General features: G+C 46.0%; 1 protein-coding gene across 4 annotated transcripts in view; it reads right to left on the reverse strand.

Annotated features, from left to right (window-relative positions):
- LOC121299580 (neuron navigator 1-like) overlaps positions 1–25,334 on the reverse strand; it is a 73,848-nt gene that overhangs the window by 41,319 nt on the left and 7,195 nt on the right. For 2 of the 4 annotated variants that reach the window (XM_041227375.1, XM_041227374.1), the window contains exons 3-4: positions 14,128–14,230; positions 10,567–10,914 (exon numbers count right to left, since the gene is read on the reverse strand). In XM_041227375.1, coding sequence (XP_041083309.1) covers positions 10,567–10,914; positions 14,128–14,230 — 451 coding nt within the window. Of the gene's footprint in view, positions 1–10,566; positions 10,915–14,127; positions 14,231–23,176; positions 24,214–25,334 lie in introns of those variants that run through there. The other 2 variants (XM_041227376.1, XM_041227377.1) reach the window with 2 other exon arrangements.

Consider the following 25,334-nt stretch of genomic DNA (forward strand, 5'->3'; position numbering starts at 1 on the left):
GGGGGGGCTTGCTTCCTCACTGGGATGTGAACTCTGGATGACAGCTCCGTGCTGCAAGTTTACTTGACATCATTGACTGCTCAAACATCAGCATGACTTTGGGGTTTCCTTCTCTAAACACACGGGCATTGAACAATAATACATTAGCCATTTAGCAGGCTGTAATTTAGCCCATGTGTGTGTGTTTTAAAAGAGGTTCAAAAGCATGTTGCCTTTGATATGAACTCTGCAGTTCCACAGTTTGAGAACTAGTTATATACATACATCTCTATAGTAGGTATGTCCTGTGAATGGGAGTCTTTGTTGGACTCTCAAAAGGGAATAGCAGACTATCATATACCTCCCTGTTCCAATAATACTTCTATCACAAACCCTGCAGGGACTCGCTCCATTCATCCTGCGGTTGCAGAGAGGTTTTTTCATTGAAATGAATTTCTATTTGTATTGAACGGACCGGTCAATGGCGACGTAGCAAACCGGCGATCTGTTTGTTGAAGTCTGTTTTTATTTCCAGGCTCAACATCATTTACTTTAGTTGTTGGGAAGAAACACGAGACTGAACAAATAAAAGTACAGTGGGAGGGCTGGCACTTCCAGAGGCAAGAGACCTCTCTACGGTTTGTTTATAGAGAGTTACAAACAACACCACTCTGCAGCTTGCCTCGTTCAAACTCCTGGCTACGCGTGCAACGCTGCTCATGTTAACTTCATGATTTCTACTTGGCATGCATTGTTTTTAAATGTCTTTACAGTACTGAACTGTTCCAGGTCAAAGGTCAGGGTACAGGGAACCCCTCTAGGTCTGACCCCAGCTAGAGTTGATATTTCCTTTCAGACTCCTCAGCAGTTTCTAAAAAACATTCTGCCAGCCCGGCGTCACATCAGAGTGGTAAAGAAATGACAAGCGCCTGTCTCTTAAATACAGCTTCCTCCCCGAGTGTGGAGCTCCACTTCACTGCTCCAAAGGCTTTGCAAACTAACCTCGCTCCTCCAGACTCGTGCTTCGTCTAATCAGCTGAGTGCAAACGAGGAGTCTGGATGAGTCTGACACGACCCTGACTGTGCTCTCATGAACTGTTACACCGCTGACAGCGATCGGAGAGAACCTCCCGGAACACAGCTCTGCATTCCCATAGTGAACAGAGTGCGTCTCTCCACTGAACTGGAAAACAAGCCCTTCTAGTGGATCCCACAATTCTATTTCTCCAGCGAGTTCATTCCAGCCGATTGGTTAGGTCTGCTGCGGAGCGGGGGGGGGGGGGGGGGGGGGGGGGGGGGGGGGGGGGGGCAGTGTGCTGCGGAGCTGGGGGGGTTCAGGAGCTCGGGCCCATCAGCTAACAATCACTTATTCAGTTTGAGCACAATGCCAGAGTTCCAGCACACTGACTCAGACGGGCTGTGATGCGAACAATATAAAAGCATGAGGAGTGAGATTGGCAGAGCGAGTGCCTTCGCAATACGATTGCCGTGCAGGAAACATGGAACCCAAAGCCAGCCTCTCACTGCTCTTCTTGTCATTCCGATACAAGAGACACATTTGTTACCTTTCCATCCACAGCAGACGAACGGCAAGCCTGGGATTCCTGTGGTGCCGTGTCTCTACAATTACACAGAGGTCTATCCTAGAGAAAGCATGTGCCAGTGGCCAGTTAATAATACTATTAGTTTCATAATGCTATACTCTGCTCTGGTTTTACCGGGATAGACCGCATTCAATATAGCAGCACATGTTCCTTTTGCATGGACGCTCCTCCTTGGAGCAGAACATTTGCATTGCCAGTGTAGAGCACCAGTGAATTGCAACAGAAGAGGGACAGTCTGCAAAATTACAGGCAATCATTGACAATATTATCCAAGGTCTCACACCGTGCTACACTTCCCCTTTAGTGCACATCACTGCATTGCTGTTGGGGGTTCGGCCAGATTCCATCTGGATTACCGCTCTGATACTAATATAAACTATTGCACAATAACAGAGTTTTGTTATTCTTAGAGTAGTTGTCATTTTATTACAGAACCAATACGTCTTGTTCAAAACAGCCCTATCCAAAAAAATTAAAATTCCCTGTGGCTGTGTGTTAGTGTTACTCAATCTAACCCCCCACCCACCCCTCCCGCGCTGCCTTGACTCCTTCCAGATGTGCTGATGCTGGATGCAGATGTTTGCAGCTGTTTGTGATGGACACGGACCCCCATCCCAGGCCACAGGGGGAGCCAGCTCACCCCTCCAGGACACATCGACACAATTCAGCGGGCTGCAGTCATGGTTCACACACTCCCACTGTCCCCCTGGCTGTGCTCGCTCACAGCAGAGCAGCGTCAACACGATTCCTGAATTCAACAGAGCGGTTTCTAAACTCCAACAGAACCTCCCTGTTTAAAAAGCAAGCGTGACAATACAATCACACCGGCAGACGGATGCCATCGCGCTGCTGCACCACTGTTTACGTGTTACAACTGCGTGTGTCGACAGGGGCTGGTGTTGGAGGACCAGGGTTACGGAAATCAGACATTTAACGGTGCTTGTAAATCTCTTCAGTGCGATTCTGCCTGTCCAGTGTTTGAAAATGCCAGAGGGTCATATTTGAAAGGTTGGCAGTATTACTGGACAGACCCTTGCATTGCTAGAATAAAGCTGTCAAGAAGCCTTTGCCAGGGTCTGGATTGATAGACTTGTCTCAGGATTTCTAGACAGACAATCGATCAATCAATCTACAGCTATGGCCAAAAGTTTAGCATCACCTAGAATTTTGGGACTGAGGCATAATTAAAACTATCTGAACTTAATTTATATCTTTTATTGAACACCACGTAAAATCAAAAGAAACGCTTCTACACAAGCTTCTAAAAGATACCGTAGACAGACAGATTAAAAAGACAAAACTGATCCTTCCTTTCCAGTGAAAAACAAATCATGTCTTACAAATTCCTTACGAGAAATCAATTTCCTTACCAGAGAAACACTGCCAAGCCTTCACAGTAACACAGAGTGATAGATGCCCAGCGTCCCTCCACATGCAACGATGCAAAGAGCCGAGGCTTCAGCTTAGCCTCACAATGAACAGCTTGCTTTAGGTTTTTCTTACCATGGACGACCCATTCAAAGACTTTAGGGATTATATTTGTTGGCAATGATTTTAGCATTTGGAAACTGCCAAGTTGTTAACACTAAACATTAAACCTTAAAGGCTCAATTCAATCTACTTTGTTTATTTATTTTAATAGCTGGAAGGGAACATATTGCCATTTGAACAACGAATCAATCAAAAAAGTAAAAGACTTTGTTACTTGCAGCTCCCTTCCCGCTGCTCCACTCCACTCGTCTTTATAGAGTAACATTTTAGATTAATGAATTCAGCCGTGTTTTAGACAACGGCTTCACAACACAGCTCCTGTCCCTTGCTGGAGATGTAACGTTGCAGTTCAATTATCCACGCTGAAGCCGCGTGATTGCCTTTCACTACGCTCTCAACACGTGAGGATCGTGTTTGATCCTAAACGCCAACGCACATAATACGGGTAACGCGAACAGGGTGCAAGACATTGGAAACAAGTTACTTAAGGCAGAATGACCACAGCTTTAAATGCACTGATATTTACTCTGGAATGGTGGAAAACCCTCTTATTAACAGTACGACAAAGCAAGTGTGCAGCATTAATAAATCACATTCTTAATCCCCCATAGTTGCCTGTAAACCCGCTCCCATTAGAGTGGAGAGGATTTGCACGCCGTGTAAAACCACAAGCGATTTGCAGGAGCAACTACACATGGGTTTCATTAACCAGAAAACAATCTCCTCCAAACCACAAGTTCACTTCCTTGCCTGGGGGCAGCCTGCTGTTAATGGGAATCTTTAATGGGGCAAGGCTCCCAATGGGGGCCTATCAATTAACACAGGCAGCAGCTTGTGGAGACATACCCTACTATTGGGGTGTGCATTGTTTCACAGTAATTCTTAATGTGTGGCTACATGTATCATAACACTGTGCTGCACTGCTAAAATAAAACCCATATATATACACACACACACAGTATATACAGCTAATATATCCAGTGTGTGTGCAAAAGCATGACCTAATTACAGTATTGAAACACAACCAGAGCGAGTGTAAATGGAAAGGCGTTGTGGAATCCTATCTGGAGAGGAACATGTTTATCCTGGAAGGTTCTCCAACACCGTGGCCTCTTTGCATCAGAGTGAGGTCAGCGTGGATATCGTGGGCCTCGTGGGCCTCGTGGTCACGTCAATTCGATTGTATTTCTCATACAGTATTAGAATTCACAGTCTCGCCAGAGCCTGACCTGCCTGTCCCGGGGGGGGAGGGGGGGGGGGGGGGTTAGAACGGAGGTTTTTATTGCGGATGCCATGGCAACGGCATCATTCGAACCCGGCTGAGCGTTGAAGCTGCCTTTTCTCCGTTCTGTTTGTGGCAGCGCAGCTCAATGAGGATTTACACTCTGAAAATAGCAAGATGTCACAGCACATGAATCCAGATGCACGGAGAGCTGAAAGGGTTGCACTAAGAATCAGCAGCCTGCTGAACAAACCCTATTTACATATTATATTGCTTTATAAACCAGACACTGAATGGTCTGAACCCTAGATACACTAGATACTGGAGATTTATTTATGTACTGTCTACCACCAACTGAATTCACCCAGAATTCACATCGTCTGCAGAGAGACTTTCAAAACGGTCCCTTTTCTAATTGTAATACTCAAACACTCAACCAGGTAACATTCTCCAGTACTGGGGGCATCACTGTAGCCATTATAACAGCGCTACTGAACCCCCCTCTGTTAGTAAAAGGAGAAAGAAGACTCATTTAAACACACCTCACGGCCCAAACGTCGCATAGAGGACTGTGTTGCCATAGTGATAGAACAGGGGTCTGAAATTTGCCAGCTTCTTCTCCTTTGCTGGATTAAACAAACTGCTACAGTCTGACGCAGCACCTGGAGGGAGGCTGGCGAGTCTCATACAGGGAGAACATAGAACTACAAACACACACACACACACGCACACACGCACGCATGCACGCACGCGCACGCAGACCGCTTCCCTAGTGCAGGGAATCATACAGGGCTGCCACCCGCATTAGATTTGTTAATAATGATACACTCTGGATACCAGGTCTGCATTGCTCCTGATTTAGCAGAGAGCTCAGAGGACTAAACCACACAAGAACACAGCAAACAGACACTGCTGACTGCATCCTTTCACACGGACCAGCCCCCCAGCAGCCACTGGGTGGAAGGCACTGTATCTTAATGATCTCACAAATCTGAACGCGTGTCCAACCCAACACTGGAACAGCAAATGCAACCAAGCATGTTGCGAGACAAGCCTAAAAACCAGGGAGGATCGTGAAGCTCTCTGCTTCAGAGTCAGGTATCTGCCTAGCTGTGAGGTCCTGGGCATTACAAATCCTGCTTTAATCAGGCACTCCTGGGAGAAAATAAAAGCTGTGTTTGAAATCCAGACTCTCTCCACAAAGGTTTCTATAGCAACCATTATGCAGCCCAGAGATACAAATACACTTTTCAGAGAGGATTCAGCACTTGTTAATGATCTCCGATAGGTTGAAGGGGTTTGATTGTTCCTGTTTGCTATAAATAGCCAGGTTAGGTTAGTGGAAAAGTCCTTGTGGTGAACACTAGCCTGTGTTTGAACCATGTGACACCATGGAAACGATCCTAATCAAAGCTTTTTATACAGTGCTTTCCAATCAGCCAAAATTATACATGGAACATGAACCGAGACAAAAAAACCCCAACAAACCATGTTTTTCTGCTTGTTTTAGCTCCTGCTTGAGCAGATGAAGTTATAGTTCTAAACTCAAAAAGGACAAGACTGCAACAGTAAGAGTTTCTTATACATTAAAATAACTAGACTTGGAATCGCTTTCGTTGCTAAAGGACGTCTTTCTCTACTTGAATTGACAAACAGGACCGTTCCTCTCTAATTAATAAAAGCAGATTGTGCTCGGCAGTATCTCTCCACTCCCGCAGGGCTTTCATTCACCTTGACCTGCATCAGAGATCGGAGCCAGTTTGAGCACAGTGCCATGAAAACACACAGCCCTGCCAGGCGCTGAGAATACTGCACTCAGCTATACTGTGCAGTGCCATGAAAACATACAGCCCTGCCAGGCACTGAGAATACTGCACTCAGCTATACTGTGCAGTGCAATGAAACACACAGCCCTGCCAGGCACTGAGAATACTGCACTCAGCTATACTGTGCAGTGCAATGAAACACACAGCCCTGCCAGGCACTGAGAATACTGCACTCAGCTATACTGTGCAGTGCAATGAAACACACAGCCCTGCCAGGCACTGAGAATACTGCACTCAGCTATACTGTGCAGTGCAATGAAACACACAGCCCTGCCAGGCACTGAGAATACTGCACTCAGCTATACTGTGCAGTGCAATGAAACACACAGCATTGCCAGGCACTGAGAATACTGCACTCAGCTATACTGTGCAGTGCAATGAAACACACAGCCCTGCCAGGCGCTGAGAATACTGCACTCAGCTATACTGTGCAGTGCAATGAAACACACAGCCCTGCCAGGCGCTGAGAATACTGCACTCAGCTATACTGTGCAGTGCAATGAAACACACAGCCCTGCCAGGCACTGAGAATACTGCACTCAGCTATACTGTGCAGTGCAATGAAACACACAGCCCTGCCAGGCACTGAGAATACTGCACTCAGCTATACTGTGCAGTGCAATGAAACACACAGCCCTGCCAGGCACTGAGAATACTGCACTCAGCTATACTGTGCAGTGCAATGAAACACACAGCCCTGCCAGGCACTGAGAATACTGCACTCAGCTATACTGTGCAGTGCAATGAAACACACAGCCCTGCCAGGCACTGAGAATACTGCACTCAGCTATACTGTGCAGTGCCATGAAAACATACAGCCCTGCCAGGCACTGAGAATACTGCACTCAGCTATACTGTGCAGTGCAATGAAACACACAGCCCTGCCAGGCACTGAGAATACTGCACTCAGCTATACTGTGCAGTGCAATGAAACACACAGCATTGCATTTCCCTTGTTATATTTACAGTTCGCAATCATTCAGAGTGGTTTGTTACTCCAATAACAGATGACCTCTTAATCTACCTTCACCTGGCTCTGAGCTTGACTGGAGAATCGAGGGCAAACTGCCTTCCTCATTCAAATCATGTGACAATGTGACCTTTCTACTCTACATACTGGCATATAGACAGAGAAAGTAGGAAGGTCAGTTGAAAGGTCACATTGTCACTACATACTGATATAGACAGAGAATGTAGGAAGGCTTGAAAGGTCACATTGTCACATGAGTTGACTGGAATAAGGAAGGCTGTACACACACACACACACACACACACACACACACACACTCTAACAGCAATGACATTTACGCTGCAATCGATCGATTCCCTCCCTACCAGAGAACTGTGCAACAAACAGCTTGAAGATGAAATCGTGACTGTGTCATGCCCTTTCTGAAATCCATTGAAAAGTGGCAGAAGAGTGCTACTTCTGAGCACTAATACATGTAGGCATTGCCTTCCGCATCTTTACTAGCAAGAAGAATCCTTGCATTTGCTCCGACCACTTCACCTAAAGCCAAAACAAAAGAACTGTGGGTAAAGCCAGTTAAAAAAAGAAACCGAACATACGCTGATGCCACCTGCTGGGCATTGAGTGCATAACAGCTTACGTAACTACATGAGAAGTGCGATGTTACTGCAGATCTATACTCTATAAAACGATATGGACAGTGTGGGCTAATCCATCAAATCCCACTGAAGGTAGATTAATAGATGGCTAATGTTGTGTATTTTCGAAAACAGCCGATGCCTGATACAGACGAACACAGTGAAGTGGTTAAAATAACCAGGGAAACACAACGAGCAAAGTCAGCTCAGAACATGAAATTAAGGAAAAGCTTTGGTTTCAAATGGCATGAATTTGTTTTAACTCCAAGCCCCTCGCTCGTCTCTCCTAATCCCTAACCACTTCCTTCTGTGCGTTAATCGAGGCAGCATTAAACAGACAACGTTTCCATGTCCCCTTTTTCACACATGCAGCGGGGAGCAACGTGCTGCCAGCACTCTGTCAAAGACAAACCTGAGCAAACAGCTTCCATTAACCGCATCCTCTCAGCGCTGCTACCTTATCTAAATCCTCTACATGCAGGAGGCTGATAACCGCACCTCCAGAGGACTGCCCTGCTTTCTGACACTGCAATAAATTAAACCAGGGGGAGAGAGGGAGGGAGGGAAGGAGCTATTTACAGCAGGGTTTAATGAAAATCAAGGAAACCGTGTCAGTGCTGCAAAACATGGCAGGTTCAATGGAGGGAGATGAATCGTTTTCTCCGAGCTGCAGCACATCAAACAAAGAGGGGGCATCGCACGGCATGCTGGGATCCGCTGCAGACGACAGCCGAAGGACACGGTGACTTATTTACTGCTCAGTGATTTAAAGATCAGTGGAGCACAAACACGCAAAGCTGTCTGTGCAACCGAGAACAAAATTCAGAGTAACACTGAAGTACCGAGCAGGGCTCTGGAAGGCTGGTGCTGACATGGCACCCTCCACTCATGCCTTGCGAAGGGCCGACGCAAAGCCAACAACAAAAATAACGACACTGACCCCCCCCGGCTGACGGATGCAATTTTGTGTTTTTTTTTTTTCTTCTTTATTTCCCCCCACCAATTATTTGTCCGCCCCTGCTGGGTAATTGTGTGGTGAACACAGATCCCACTCTCAGTGAACCTTAAATAACAACTACAAATTAACACCAACGCTCCCACAGCTGCACTCGACAAACTGAGACACGGGGGGGCGACTGCTATTCATTATTGTGTTGCTTTTATAGAGCGGGGGGGGGGGTCTTGTTTAAAGACTTCTAGATCTTTCAGATGTTCTCTTATTTTTATGGTATTTTGGTTCCTCTCTATTCACAGAGCAGAGACAGCACAAGCAGTAACTGTGTCCTCTTACCTGCACTGCCCCACAAGGTCTTTTCAGAGGCTCACCTGTTCACCTAATCCATAGACTGAGGGGACGTGAAGCCAGTTTATCAGGAACAGTGGCTTGAAACCCGGTTCCAGGAGAACGGGAGACCTAGTTTGAGGTTGCTGTATTAAACCCCAAGCCTCCCGTGGTGTGCCACGCAGTGGCATGAAACATCATCTCCAAGTTCCAAGCCACAAAGTGTCCCTCAGCTCTAGCACAGAGAAGCGTAGTAAAGTATAATAGAATCACATTCAAGCATGATAAAGCTAAGGGCAGACTTTCTCTAAATTCCAGCTGATTTATAATCTGAGCCCTGCCATTACAATGAAATGCATGCTGTTAACAGCTGCGGAAACCTTCCCTTTCAAAAGTGTATGAGAAGCATGGAAAACATTTACAGCTGTCTGTTCAGAGGGGTATTACTGACTGGTCACGGCATGGTCAGTATCAGCAATCTAAAAGTCTTATTTGTAGTTTGGTAAAGATGACCTCCTAACAGATCACTATTCTAAGTGGCTGCAATAGCGAAACTGTAACATCTTGGTTCACCACCATCATAAAAGCACAGTAAAAGCATGGAGAATTGCCCCTGTGGCATGGAGGCAGATGGTTAATGCCGTGGACCTCTGACCATCACATTTTCATGTTTTTGTGTTGCTTATCACATTAGGAAGAGTTCCAAGTACCGCACCTCCTCTTACCTGGCACCTTGTGAAGCTGAACCTGAAATCTGATTGGCAGAGGCGATGTTACTAATTTAGATTAATTTTCCATTTGAACTTAAAGAAAGCTTGACTAGGCTTTTAAAAAAAAAAAAAAAAAAGTGAATTTTCTGGGCATGAACCGTGTGTGAATCACGTCTCCATTAAATTCAGTGCTGCTGTTCTGTACCGTATAAAAATTGAACAGAGATTGGCTTTGTTCAGAAACCACTTAATTACAAACAAATGGCTGCGCTAACTGGTTGAACTATGGAGCAGTTTTCCACTGTACCATAAACACAGGAATGCACAATGTAGTTCAGGCACTAGAGAAACCACTCAATTATACAACCAGACACACAACTGGACAGCAAGCCAGCTTCATATTACTTGAGCTTGTAACCGTGTGCACTTATTATCCAAGCTGAACAGCATGTAACCACACCTCCGTAAACCACGTCAGGACTCTGAAACTGAAGCTGAGAAACACCAAGACACTCTCTCAGGAGCAGCGGATTGAAACCTGCTTCCAGGAGACCGGGAGACTTACTCAAGTTTAACCTGAACTCAGGGGATTATTTTTCCAGTAGTCCACCCGGAGTCTAAACAAGCAAGAATGTAGTCTACTCAGAGATAAAATACCTTATGAAAAGCAGTCTGAGGGTGAATCGAACTACAATACCCAGAATGCTGTATAAGTGATGCACGGCGGTGCATTCTGGGAGACGTAGTTGACAACACATCACGGCATTCAGCACAGAATTATTTAACACACAGGTTTTGCACTGGGTAGCTAGCAAAGGGAGTGTGATGGTACAAGGCGTGTTACCCGTTAGTGAGGTCGTCGTCCTCGTCCTCCTGCATACACTTGCCCAGAAGGTCGCTGTCGCTCATGTATCCTGATTTCAGGTCTGCGTCGTCTGGGTCCAGACCCTCGATGAGGTCCAGCCTGGAGATGTGGGTCAGCCTGCTGGGGCTGCGCATGGGCATGGTGTGCGCCCCGTACTGGGCACCCTGCCCATGGTACCCCCCTGCCGAGGAGGGGGCGTCTCCTGCCTGCAGCCGTGGGCTCGACTGGCCGTAGCGCCAGGACAGGGGTGACGAGCGATTGGACATGCTGGACATGCTGAGAGGGTTCGCCTCATCGCTGTCGTAGCACACACTGTTCTCCAGGCAGCTGGGGGACAGACAGACAGACAGAGAGAGAGAGACACACAATGTTAGATATCAGAAACCTCATGGATCAGAGGAGAGCATCCCATCAGCACATACACTTCTAAAGCTAACGAGAATCTTGATTTAAACTGCGACACGCTCCGGCTGAGGAATGAGCCTGGAACAGCCGTGGAATCAGGAGCGCACAGGCTGCACATACAGTATCGGAGAGAGGAGGAGGAGGAGGAGGAAGAGGCATCGATACCGCCTCAACCTGCTGACAGCACCGCGCGTGTGTTCAGGGAATTCATTTGAAAGACAGCTACTGCATATAATGCACTTCATTATCGGGGCAGCGCGGCTGCACACGCCACAACAGCTAAGAGAGTGGTTCAAATAAAACGGCATAGGGTGTGCAATTTACTCTTTAATTAGGCACCTTTATATGCTTGCCTAGTTCTCAAGAAAACAAAAAGGGCAGCCTGTGCAGTTTCCCTGCATACTGAAGCTCATGTGCAACGAGTCTGATTGCAACAGCTCTCCTGTTTCATCTGAACGACAGCAGTTACATTTTATAATGAGCTTCGGAGAACAATAACCATTGAACACACAGCTTTCTCCCGGGCAGACCCTGCTTAAATCTCTCACTGAAACGAAACACAGGCGAGCGTGTTTGGGATGCACTTGAATATCGTCATCCTCTGACTGTATAATCACACAGCCCTCTTTCTATATCCTGCTATCTCCTCCATCTACATAGGGAGTAGCTTTGCACTGCACACAGAGGCTCGTTCGTAAACTCCACAACTGTCAGACTGCACAGTGGAGTCCACTGTGAACTGCCTGGTACAAAACTGCCCTCCAGCCCAGAGGAGCGTTAATGTTTCATTCCCCTCCACTGTCATCCGTCCTCAGAATGGGAGCCTGAAAACAGCTCCAATTAACCAGCTCCTGGATTGAGGGCAAGGTTATATAAGCAAGGCGTCTGTCTCCTGGTTTGCAAATCCCTCTGCAGGAAATTGGGAATAAAGCTGAATAACCTTGGGCCTGGATTGGCTTTCTGGCCGGACACAGCATCACACTGACACCTGCACAGTGGTAACATGAGGGCTGTTTGCTGGTGAGAAACCACCTTCACATTATAGACAGAGGGTTGGGCAGGCTGGAATCCCAAGTGCAAAGAACACAAATAAAAAAGAAGGAGTGTAAAATATCTATTTACATCCAAATGCTTCACAGCTCTGTCACCCTGAACAGGAGCAAAAACACACACACAGCACATTCACGTCTGCAACAGTGCTTCAGAACGGACACACATGGCCCAATGAACACTGTGTCTGTATAAATAGATTCATCATTTTAAAAACAAACAAACACTTCACCTGCGTTTCAAACCGACGGTCTCCTGATGAGTGTGACATTGTAAATGCGGTGGGCGGTTTCTGAACGTGCAGGATGCAGAGGAGGACGAGGCTTGACATGGCAGAGCAGTGAGATTGTAAATGCGGTGGACGGTTTCTGAATGTGCAGTGCAGGATGCAGAGGAGGAGATTGTAAATGCGGTGGACGGTTTCTTGACATGGCAGAGCAGTGAGATTGTAAATGCGGTGGACGGTTTCTGAATGTGCAGGATGCAGAGGAGGCTTGACATGGCAGAGCAGTGAGATTGTAAATGCGGTGGACGGTTTCTGAACGTGCAGGATGCAGAGGAGGCTTGACATGGCAGAGCAGTGAGATTGTAAATGCGGTGGACGGTTTCTGAACGTGCAGGATGCAGAGGAGGACGAGGCTTGACATGGCAGAGCTTTGACATGTGCAGGATGCAGAGCAGTGAGATTGTAAATGCGGTGGACGGTTTCTGAACGTGCAGGATGCAGAGGAGGCTTGACATGGCAGAGCAGTGAGATTGTAAATGCGGTGGACGGTTTCTGAATGTGCAGGATGCAGAGGAGGCTTGACATGGCAGAGCAGTGAGATTGTAAATTGCGGTTTGGGCAGGCACAACGTGCCCAAAAATTCTGAACGTGCAGGATGCAGAGTGGAGAGACAAGGCTAGAAGCTGTATTACCTTTCACTGCACAGCAAAGTGGTTATTTAATTATGTATGTGTACAATGTGCTGGAAAAAGCAATACACCATTTTCAAGTGAGAATATTGGAGGTCTTCGCGTTATTCAGCAGGTTTCATTCGACTTTCATTCGAGTGAATTCTATAGGGAGATGCAAAACCTTTGGCCATAGCTGTATATACAGTATACTGTACACACAGAGAAAAGCATGCTGGGATAACAAAAAAGACAGCGGTAATCTATCACCATGGCAACTATCAGAGAATCTTGAAGAGCATGCTGTGGACCCTGCAGTCAAAGCAGAGATGGTGTGGAGGTGATTGAAGCATGTTTATATACCTGTAGCACAGGGCTGCTCTGCAGTGCTGCACCAGCACACTGTGAAAATGCATTAGAAAGTTCAAATGTAATAAAAGATCTGGTGAGAACGGGCCTGGAGGTTATCAAAGGTGATGGGAATGGATATTTTGATCTCAGGGGCGCCACCTTTAAAAAAAAGAGAGTCTCTGATGTGAATGAACTCCGGTAATGAGAGAACAGAGAGCTGACAAGGGCTGTACATTAGCACAGAGGACACAGCGTGAGGAAGAGAAGCGTCTTTTCAAACCGGCGTGCTCGTATTGTTACAGGGCAGCTAAGAAACGCATTTGGGGTGTGGCTCATTCATTTCACAGGGGATGCAATGCGTTTCCTGCTTGAAGGGACTAGAACGGGCTCGCTGGTATCTTGTGTCTCTTGTATGTAGGACACAGATATTGCTCGTTCTGCTGCGCGCTTCATTCTCCAGCAGATCGTCTGAATGCAATTATGCAGAGCTATTATATACTCTCTGTCCTCTGTGCATGTCTGTGTAACTTTAATGGACCATTCTAGTGAATCAAAGTGCATGATATTGACGTGAACAGCTGCCTAGCGTTGTTTGGCTGACATTACCACTGCAGACAGTATACGGCCTACATCACATTAATGCTGCAGATTATAAAATAAGGATGTACACGAAGCCAAGACCACATACCATACCGAATGATGTTCAGCACTCAACACAAACCGGAACAGTTTCAAACTCCTTTGTATCTAAGGTCTGTTAAGTAATAGGAAACCACATTGCCACTAGTCGGATGGGCTAAACATCCAAAGAACTCCTTTCATGGGATATCCTCTGCTCACCTGTGAGACAGCTGTGCCCCCCGCAAGCTGGACATGGTATCCTCCAGGTTCTGCCTCAGATCCAGAACATTCTGTACAGTGCGCTTCCTCTGAGACTCCGGGTCTGTGGGAGAGACCAACGAGACGGTGAGATGAAGGAGGTGACAAATCAGCATTGCATCAGGGAAGCCTTTAATACTGTCGAGGCACCAAAAAAAAACTGTACTGGCATTTGACCCTAAACTGTAAAAACATTCCACGACACGAGCACTATTAAAAAGCAATCCTGCTTGCACTTCAAATCATTTCTCATTCAACGTTACTGTGAGAACGTCTGGCACAATACGCTTTCAACTTCATGACGGAACTGCTCTGTTTATGCGTTACTGACTCAAGAGATGTGAAACCAACGTCAAGCGCTGATTAATCACAGAAAGCACAAAACAAGCGCCTCTCATTGAAGTCCCATCGAAGACTCAGCTGCTCGTTCCCCGCGTGGTTACCACGGCAGACTGAGGCCGATACAGCTGATTCTCTGGTCCGTTATACTTTCTGAAAGGTGTTACTATTTCGGAGCTGTGTTGTGTGTAGGAGCCCCAGTCTAAGGAGCCCTCCTTCACCCTGCTGAGCTCCCCTGCCTGTCCCTGCTAGAATGAAGACAGCACATCGGAGATGGAAATGTTAGTGTCACCCGTAACTGATCCCTATAGAGATTGATCAATTAACAATAACCAGTTAAATGACGAGTCCTGCAGAGAGCCGCTTCGGTCTTAATTGAGCAGGAGAGCCAGCAGGGGGATTAAGGAAATCGCACACATATATTAGTCAGACCCATTAGCCTGTACGGACCCATGCTGTTGGCTTGAAGCCTACTACTTTGTGAGGGACCGTCGTAAAATTTTATTTTCTTGAGGGAGAACCCCAAAAGTGACACGTTTTCATTATTATTATTATTATTATTATTATTATTAGTAGCAGTAGATAACTAGCTACTGATATATAAGGTTATGTACAGGCAAACCCATTTAAGAAAACAACCCAGACCAGCCTGGATAGGAATTTTGAGACGGCCCCTATCCTGAACCTGCCTGATGCATTCTGCAAATCTACAGAGTGGTGATCCTGGGGTCCAGCAGATTCCCCGAGGAATACAACACAGTATCAGCAAAGCATGAGCACAGCAGCAGCTAAAGAGCTGGGGGTTTACATTACACAGCTCTGAGTCCTGAGAGTTCACGTGAAGGAGCGCAGCCTTGACGACGAGCCCCTCTCAGGATCAAATAAGATAAAGGAATGAAAAGCACATTTACTGGGGTAGAAGCTATTGGCACGGCTCTTTAAAGCTTCACAATGCAATTGGGCACGAGGGTAGGGTTTATCGCGTATGTGGATTCACCAAATAACATGTTTAACATAGTTTTCTGTAATGCGTTTGCATTAGCACATTTAAACATGTGTGCAGGAGGCTGTGGGTTATTTTCCTCTGAGCTAAGTTTCCAAAGATTAAAACAAATGCTGGACATGGAAAGGAACAGACAATGCAAGATGTAATTCCAGACTAAAGAGAGTGAACTAATGTACATATCAGAGATAGTTATGATATGTGAACTCTGCCAACATTAATCGCTTAGCACAGGACTCAGTAACAGGCTCTTCAACACAAACACAAAGCATGAATTACCGGCTTTAAACTGCTGTATAGACTGGACAAGTCAACACATGCCTCTCATTTTCACCCGGGCTGCAGACAATAATATTAAAGCACGCCAGGTGGCAGCGTTTCTCAAAATTGCAGAGCGATCTGTTTTACAGTCTGATCAGAAAGCTACACTTTGCATGCTAGACCAGTTTTGGCAGCTGTTGACAGCTTCTTATACCTGAGACCACTAAACAAGAGCAGAGCGGGGAATCAAAAAACAAGATCACAGGAACCGTCTCGATTACAAAGCAAAACTCTGTGCAGCCACAGAGGCATAACAGAGTTTGCAATCGTGTTTCCTTGAAAAATCCTTTCATTCTCACATTTAACAGTAACCATGTCTGCAAGTGGAAAAGGATCAAAGTCAAGGCTGCATGTTCTTGGCTTGTTCTCTGGTTGAGTAATTGTTGCATCCATCTGCTTTTGTAATGACTGGTCAGACAGTCTTGAAATATATGAACAGCTGTGTATTGCAACACATAGTAGTAGCCAGAAATATACAGAGATGCAGTTTTGATGTGGTACAGTAAAGCCTCAATTTGGGGTGATTGAAAGGTCTTACGCTGGGGTTTAGAAATGCATATGTGGATTCTCTCCCCTCTCTATTAGATTGCTGGGGAGCATGGTGATGGGGAAGCACAGGAAGATGAGGTAACTGCAGGATTTCACATCTGGTTTGCAAGCCCCCCCTGCTTCCTTGTACATGGTAAATATATCCAGGGGCTGTGCAGTGCCGGAGGAAACGGAAAACAGGAAAGAATAAAAACAGGAACATGACGTACTGGAGTGTGTGAGCAAACAGCAAATGAATGTGTTTATTGATCAGGGATGTTTAATATCACTTCCCATCTCATGTGTTTATAGATCAGGGATGTTTAATATCACTTCCCATCTCATGTGTTTATTGATCAGGGATGTTTAATATCACTTCCCATCTCATGTGTTTATTGATCAGGGATGTTTAATATCACTTCCCATCTCATGTGTTTATTTTATAGATCAGGGATGTTTAATATCACTTCCCATCTCATGTATATCACGGTCTGTTTCTGTCATCACCTCCTCATGACTATTTCAAATCTGAGGAGCTTAAAAGGCGCCCTGTGGCCTCAAACGGGTTCAAAAGCATCTCCCTGAATGAGCCTGGAACATTACCATTATTATTATTATTATTTATTTACATCACAATGCACAGCAGGGGCCCTTTACAATATTTCTAATCATTCATTTAAACTTTTCCTTCAGATACAGACAATACAACTATGGATGTTGTTACAGAGCAAATAGATGAACCAAGTCCACTAATGCAATGCATGTTGAATATAAAGGGTGTTTATCCAGCTCTAGTGTCTTCCTGTACTTGAAGCTCCTCTTCCCCTGTTGCGGTCTGTCTCACTGTTAACTGGCTCATCTCCTTCCTTGTTCCTGTGCTGCTCCCCTGGTAGAATCCACAATGTTACTCACGGGAGACCTGGCTCTTTCTTGCAGCTTTGCAGACGTTCCTCCAAGTGCTGTCTTGTCAGCAGTGCTAAAGATTTCCATACATTTTCAATATTGATCCCAGTGAATGACTTCAGAAAGCGCTCGTCAATCAGTACACAGTATGCGCATACAGAGGCTGATCAATTTAGGAAATGAGAAACAACGACCACAGGAATGTCAACGGGGCCAACAAGGGCAGCCAAGACGGCACAGGCCCAGCATGACAACCAGCAGAGAGACAGAGATGTTCTGCAGGGACTGATGGCTATTGCTCAGTGCACACTTCCTCTGATGCTCCAGAGAAGTTGTGGTGGACTCCAGGATGTTCTGTAGAGGCGCCACTGATGATGCCGTTCTTCATGGACCATCAGCCCTCCACTGTATGAAAGTCTGTTGGATCTGCGGCATCGTCCATTGTGAAACTACCTTGCTGTTTGACAGGGAGATGCAGCTGTGGTACATTTCAGATCAGAAGTCATGGGTTTGCAAAACAAGTTAAAACAGGTCACAAGAGAAGAAGCATCATCCACCGCTAGTCCAGGAAGACCAGGGTTACGGATGGATCATCTACTGTTCAAACCATCTGTCACTGATGCTCAAAGGTCAATTGCAGGCAGACTGTCCACACGTCAGGGAGCGGCACGGACACAGGTCAGAACAGAACTCGGATACCTGCTCTTACATATCCAAGAAATTGACACAAACAGACGGTGATGCCCTTGAAACAGGGAGCAGCAGTATAGGTAAATGTATCAAACCCCTTTACTTGAGAAGTGCACGTCCCACACCGCGTGAAGCCGGAAACGACTGAGTTGGATGTCCTTGCAAGCTGTGGGAATGGAGCCCAGAGAACTCAAGGCTCTTATTGCTCAACACAAATGAGAGGGGGCTGCAGAGCTGCAGCTGGGATTGTTTCTGGAGAGTTTCCAGTGCACACAAACTCATTGCCCGTAATAGCTGTTTTATAAGCACAGTGCCAGCAGCTAGCAGACAGAGAGTGCTGTAATATACTACCCCCTGCATAGCTAGGATTACAGTACAGCGTGCAGTACTCAGCAGTCCACAGCCTCAGCTATAATAAGCTCCTTGTAAGTCTGCTTTGTCATTGCAGTATACAGCTTGGGCTAAAAGCTTTGCATCACCCCATAGAATTAAAGGGTATATAAGGACCTTTTTATTTTATTGTGTTACATGCTCCCATGTGTTGCTACAACTGTTTACGCAAGGTGTGTGTATTGTTTTAATTATTATTATTATTATTTTTTTTTACATTTTGACCACTTTTTTAAACTTTTAAATTGCATTCCCTGCCTCAAGATGGCTTCACATGTACCAGCATGGACCTCTCAGAACTACATTTCCCATCATCATCCTGCTCACTGGTAAACCCACCTCACTTACATATGTGAGCAGGAGGATGATGGGTAATGTAGTTCTGAGAGGTCCATGGGGGGTACATGGCAATATCGTTTGGTAGTTTCTTTGATCACATGATGTTAGATAAAAGATCTAAACTATGTTTTTATGTCTCAATCCTAAAACTGTTGGCGATGGAAAACATTTGACCAGAGCTATACAGTTACAGAACACAAGGGGCGTGTTCAGTTCTGGGTTTTGTAGCGAAGCAGGAGCGTTACTGGTTCTCAGTGATTACAGCACGTCATTTCTCTTTGGTTTGCTAATAAGGATAAATTTGGGACGTTACTAATTTGAGTGTTAAAAACAAGAGCTAGTAAAAGAAAGAATCTTCTGTTCCCCAGGCTGACCCGAGTCAGTGCCAGGATGCACAGTGCTACATAATTCATAACTCGTGACAGCTCGAGTTCTGTCTTACATTCTGAAAATTCACAAATTAGATTTACTCACAAGGTCGTTTGCTGAATCCCGGATGAATAAGATGGTCTGGGGCGTGGGCATTACAGAAAGGATACAGAGTGGCGCATTGCTTCTTTGTGCTCTGCCTCCACGCATCATGAGATTTGTCATAAGTCATAATCACTTGTGTATACTGAATACACTGTTTTATTGCCAGTGTCATCTTGTGAATAAGGACTGGATACTTTACCCAGAATAAAATAATACCTCTCCATAAGATCAAAATACAGTAATGCAAGACGATGCTTCCAGCATGCCGTTTCCATGGATACTGCATTTCAGTGGCTGTAGGCTTCCTGTTTTGTTTTTACTCATGGGTGCCCTGCTGACACACGCATCCTTGACTGGTTGAAATACCCCATTTTATGCCGTCTAATAAATGCCCCCTCAGTGGGTGGGAGGGAACTGTCAGGTAAGTGCCGCGAGAAATAAACACATGCACAGCTCCCACCCCGGGCTCTTGGGTAGCTCGTTACTCTCGGAGCGGCAGCGGTACAGAGTCTTCCAAGCAATATGGGTCAGGGCTAGCTGCTGTGGCTCTTGTCTGGTTTTGCTATTATGCTCACAGCATTTCAGAGCACTTTGTGTTGAATCACAGGAATGCATCTCCTTGCAGAATACTGAGTCGTATCACCGTCTCAGTGAAACAGTAACGATTCAGAGACGAGACAAGGGAAGCAAAACAAGCCCTGCCGTGGCACTAAGGCTCCCGACTGGAAGTGGAGACGTCTCTGTTTAGTTTGCTAATAAACAGTGCAATTCCTCAATACAGTATGAATAACACAGAGGAGCTGACAAGCCTGCATTATTTATCTCTGCTTTGTTTGTCTTGTGTTGCAATCACATGCTCACTCAAGGTTATTTTGGTGTCCATGCAAGAGTGTCTGTGAGTGCAAGACTGCGATAAGGAACTGCAGCCACTGCAAGGCAATCCAGCAGGTTTTTTTTTTTTTTGAGAATTCTACGTTAAATTTTAAAATGATTTATTTCCTCTATCCGCTGGGAACAGGTGGCACCGCAGAAAAAAAGGTGCACAGAGATTATCAAGAGCTGTGCTTTTAATGACGCTATAAAACAGCCTAGCTCAATGATAGGTCAAATTATCAAAAGATATATATTCTAAATCAGTTTTATTACCAAAACAGTGTCTGCCAGTTTCATCGTTAGTTGGCTTGTGTACAGTAAGTTGCCTGTGCTTGATGACAGTAAAAGTGGTTCCAGTTGTGCTCAGACATGCACACACTAGCCATGTGCTTTTCCAAATGCCCTGAACTCCATCACAGGAGGACATGTGCAGCTTTTATTCCACTAGTGTCTTATTCAGAGCGTTCTTCTCAATATCCTGAAACAGGCAGTTCTGTTTAATCACCAATAGGTGGGTCATGGATTATTTTTGTCATTATGTATATTTTAGTGAGAAGGCCCCTCCCGTCGTTTGTAAAGTTCATGGTTGGTGGTTGAGTTTGCTGCTGATGGTTTGCAGAAATTGTAAGCAGGGCTGCCTTACTCTCCTCCAATACTTGACTGTCTTGAGCGTTCGCAGTACATTTTACTGCCAACCTGATGCCTTGTCTTGCAGTGATGATAAAGTTTAAAACTGCCTCTTCAAAAGAGCCAGGACGGTCTCCATTACACCCCACGTTGCTAGTGTTAATAAGACTTTACATTTTCAGTAAAACCAACCGTGCGAACATAACATCAACACAACAGAGTCTGTACGCTGGAGAACAATAGCTGACTGTGTCCAGTTCATTGATTGAGTCTCATGGTGGGGCACTCTATTGAGATTTGGTTTAGTTATTAGTAACATCAGTCTTCCACTGAATGAACCTCTATTTGCAACAGAGCGATCCATTATCTTGCTGAATATACTACTATGAGTGATTCAGTTCTTAGCGTTGGCTCCTCTAGTGTTCTTGCAATCAGGTTGAAAACACTGGTATAGTATGATACACCACTACTGTACAGTATCTTCTCATCAAATGATCTGTAATGGCAATACGATAGCAGTGACATGCTTCTGTGCTAGAGGACAATTGCGGCACAGCCGAAGCCACGTGTAGAATGACCCTCACGAGGAGCGGTGCTTCATGGTATCATTCGTTTGTTAATGTAGCAGCAGTGGAACAATGCTGTGCACCAGATACAGGTAATCAACATCATCAGCACTCGCATGCCACTTCCCAATGCACGGTGATACCATGAGCGCTAAGACGGTGGTCAGCTAATGGATCTGCAGGAGTCTCCTCAAAGGAGCTGACTCATAAGAAGCTGTGCTTGCAGTAGAGAGGTCAGTGGCTCGATTTTAAACTCCAGTTCATTTATTCATGCCGCTAATTGTTCAGGTCGTCTCGGAGAACGGCTCAACCCCCTTGAGCACAGCTGATGTTTTCTTGTTCTCCATGGCTCCATTGATTCCCAGTCTTATTTCAGCAGCCAGGAAACTGACACATTTCCTGTCAGTACATTTTAAACCCGGTTTCGTGAGCCTCGTTGCAAAAACAAGACTTGAATTTGTGGGACGCATGTGTACCTTAAAAGGGCTAAGCAGCCATGAATCACCAGTCGCTTTCAGTGGCCTGTTAATTCAGCCTTCACTGTATATAAAACACAGTCAAACAGGGCCAGTATAAAACATACAGAAGAGCCTCTAGCCAAGAGCAACACACCATCAACCAGCAGAGCCCCTGAATGCACCTGCCTTCCACACCGAGCTCCGTGGAACACATTAATGAGGGCGCATGCATTAGCTAGAGAGGCATCAAAAAGGGGCCAGGCACACACTTCAGTACCAGAGACAGGCAAGCGTTCCCCATGGACAGACTGGAAGGACTGGTAATGGACCAGAGCAGAGGTTCAGAGCAGCGCTATACCACCAAGAGCCACGATGATCAGCAACAAGCTCATAAAGAGCCTTATGAAATATATACAGTATCCATCAAAACGAAAAGCAGAGACTGACCCAATAGCAGCTGCACAGCACCACTGCAGTGGCACTCTGCTGGCTACACACTGTTGCACTGCAGCGTGTTTAAAACACAGAATCAAGACGCTGCATTCTCACTGGACTTACTTCTGCTAAAAGTGTTACCGTTTATTTCCTTGCAGTCATTAACCCTTTAGAATGAGATACTTCACAGGAGAGTCACACTGTGGAGCTCAATGAGTCTCACTGGACAGGATATCAGTCCATTCTCACATCAGTATCACAAGCAGAGTTTAGGAGAGTAACGCCCAGAGTAACAGAGACCTTACCGAAAAGCACATTGAACTCAGCCAGCGCTCCAACTGCAGTACATGACATTCGTAACAGATCCAGTGACCTTTTCCAAAGCCTGTCCTGTTCAATTAAATGAGGTTTTCACACAACCTGTCTGCAGCATTTCTAAAGAGGGCTTGGAGCTTTCAAAACTTTGAGTTTTGATCCCAACTAAGCATCAGTATATCATGGAGTAACAGCATTATTAAGACAGGCTTTATCAAAACACACTTGGACCAATTTTTGTTGATCTGTAATTTGCTTTCAAACATTGTACTGAATCAGTTGAGTACTCTCAGTGAATATTGACTCTTGGAAATGTTTTACACGGAAGCTATCAATGAAGTTTAGGCTTTTATTAACGACCACGTTACTTTCCCCAGCAGTCAATAAACTGCCTTGTCTTGAAACTTTGTAAAATGGTAATGAGGACAGTTTAATTCCCGTGCCTGGTTCACACAGTCACCCCTCAATGAAGATCAGAGCTGTCAAAAACACTTCCCTTGGTTCCCACAAGATGGCAGTAACAAGCATCACACCTGCCCTCTAGTGGATTTGTAGTGAACTGCAGTAACAGCATTTACAAACAATAAAAAGAGATACTGATTTTGGAGCAGCTGACTAAATGATGGCACATCAGAAAACAGGGGGCTATGTAGTACAGTAAGTGCCAAGTTAAACACTGTAGAAAAATAAGCCAGACACCTAAACAACCAGTGAACCAATTTCAAGCCAGAATGAAAAGCAGAACTCACCCAGCATTTGACTGAACAGTAGCTGTTCCAAATCACCCAGCACAGTCACTACCAGCTCAGGGTCCACCTTTAGGTAGGGCTTGTTGTCCTCTCCAGTGGGAGCCCCGGGGGGCGCTTGTTTCTTGCTATTTGCCTTGGCCTTGGCGGAGAGGATCTCATCGTCTGACTTGCTGTCCTCTGCAGCCTCCGGAGCCTTGCTGATGGGCTTGACCTCCGCGTAGGGACCTCTGGGTATACGGCTGGGCTTGCCCAGGTTGGAAGGCGCAGCCAGGGGGCTGAAGGGCTTGGGGGAGCCCCCTGCCAGGCTTGGTGCCAGCTTGCTCTGGAAGAGGGAGTGCTCCGATTTGGAGAGGTTCCTGGAAAGTGGCGGCTGTCCGCTGCCTTCCTTAGGTTTGAGCCCCCCTTTGAGGTGCCCGCTGGACGGCTTGCCCATGTCGTCGCACCACTTGGGCTCGTAGAGATGCATCTTTTTTTCCGTGTCGGTCAGAAAGGACAGGTTGGTGAGGGACTTCTGCTTGCGGAGATTGGAGGAGACAGGCAGCCGGGCTTCGGTGCTTCCCGCCCGGAACACCCTCAGCTCGGCCCGCGGGCCGCCTTGCTGGGGGACCGGCTTGCCTCTTTTGGCCGCCATGCTGACACCTTTCCCCTCCGGTTTGCTGTAAGCCTTGGTGTGATCCTCTTGGCTGGGGGTTGCCTTGCAATCTCTGCTTTTCAAATTAGCCCCAAGCATCCCTCCTGCACGGAAGGAACCATTTAAAAGCCTCTGCAAAACACAGTGGTACTGACCTCCCTCCCTTAACTGGAAATCAAGAGAAAAAAAAAAAAAAAAAAAACAGAAAGAAAGCAAGCAAGCCCCCTCAATCCTGGGTAATGCGTTTATTTTATTTGCTTGTAAATCCCGTCTTCTGCTCTCCTCTGTCACAGCCTCCCTTGCAGCTACAGCTGCTATTCAATATGCAGCCCCTCTCTCCTCCGTTCAGCCTCCTGCCACGGGATTGATCAGCAGTAGAATGGTAGAAGCAGCAGCAGCAGAATTAGGGCTGGCCCCTCCCCTTGCTGTGTCCCTCCCTGCCTCCCTCTCTCTCTCTCTCTCTCTAAGATGCCCCAATGCTCCAATGTGTCTCAACAAAAAGGATAAGGGACTGGCAACAAATTACAAGCATATTACAAAACCAGGATGCTTTCCTTGCACCACCCTATCCTCTCTCTCTCTCTCCCCCTCCTCCTATCTCTCTCTCCCTCCTCCTCCTCTCTCTCTCTCCACCCCTATATAAGCAATACAACCAAAGCACTACCACAACCAGCAGACTCAAATGCTATTTATCCGTTTAGCATGCTATGACACAGGTCTCTCAAGATCTCCTCCTCCTTCCACATCCCTGTATAATACTCGCTAGGTCAGCAGTTTTCTCTCGGCCTCTCTCTCACCATGAGCCTCCTTCCCTTCGTTCTTTCAGCTCAAAAGGCGTTTCATTGGCACTGTGAGAACCTCAAATATACTGAAATCTATTACAACAGAATGTGATCAAATGAATTAGACAAGCAATGCCAATCAAGTGGCAGGGTACAAAATCTCCCGCAGTTTCCCGCATCACCACTGAACCGGGAATCTCTAGCTGTTTCACATTGCCCAGTGGCTCATGGGTTACCCAGTTTTGGCTTTATTTGTGTCTTTCCATTTCGTTTAGTTGCATTTTTAAACCACAGTTAGGTGATCTGCCAGAGTGTAGTACAAAATCTAATTTAGCTGAATATGAATTCTAGCACAGTCTCTCTCTCAATCAGTTTATACTAATCTCTCTCTCTCTCTAATTAAATTAAATAGTCCTCAGCGTGTGTATATAAAAAACCAGAGCCAGTAAACACGGCCTGCTGTTTACAAACAAGGAAATAAACACAACAATTCCAATGAGCATCTGATAGGAATTTGAGAGAGAAGCCCAAGAAATATAAAGAAAGAGAAGCGATTTGCAGTGGCACTACAATACCCACTGGCACAAGGGAGTGGCAGCGAGATAGAAACACTGCGAGACGTTTAACAGAGCAGAGTTATCACAACGACATGAACTGTGGCTCAGCCAGCAAGTACCACAGCATTTCATCAGTGCCACACAGTGCGTGGCTTTACAGTCACTGTGTCTCACTGCTTTGTACAGTC

The sequence above is a fragment of the Polyodon spathula genome, chromosome 25 (genome assembly GCF_017654505.1).
Source record: "Polyodon spathula isolate WHYD16114869_AA chromosome 25, ASM1765450v1, whole genome shotgun sequence".
Lineage (NCBI taxonomy): Eukaryota > Metazoa > Chordata > Actinopteri > Acipenseriformes > Polyodontidae > Polyodon > Polyodon spathula.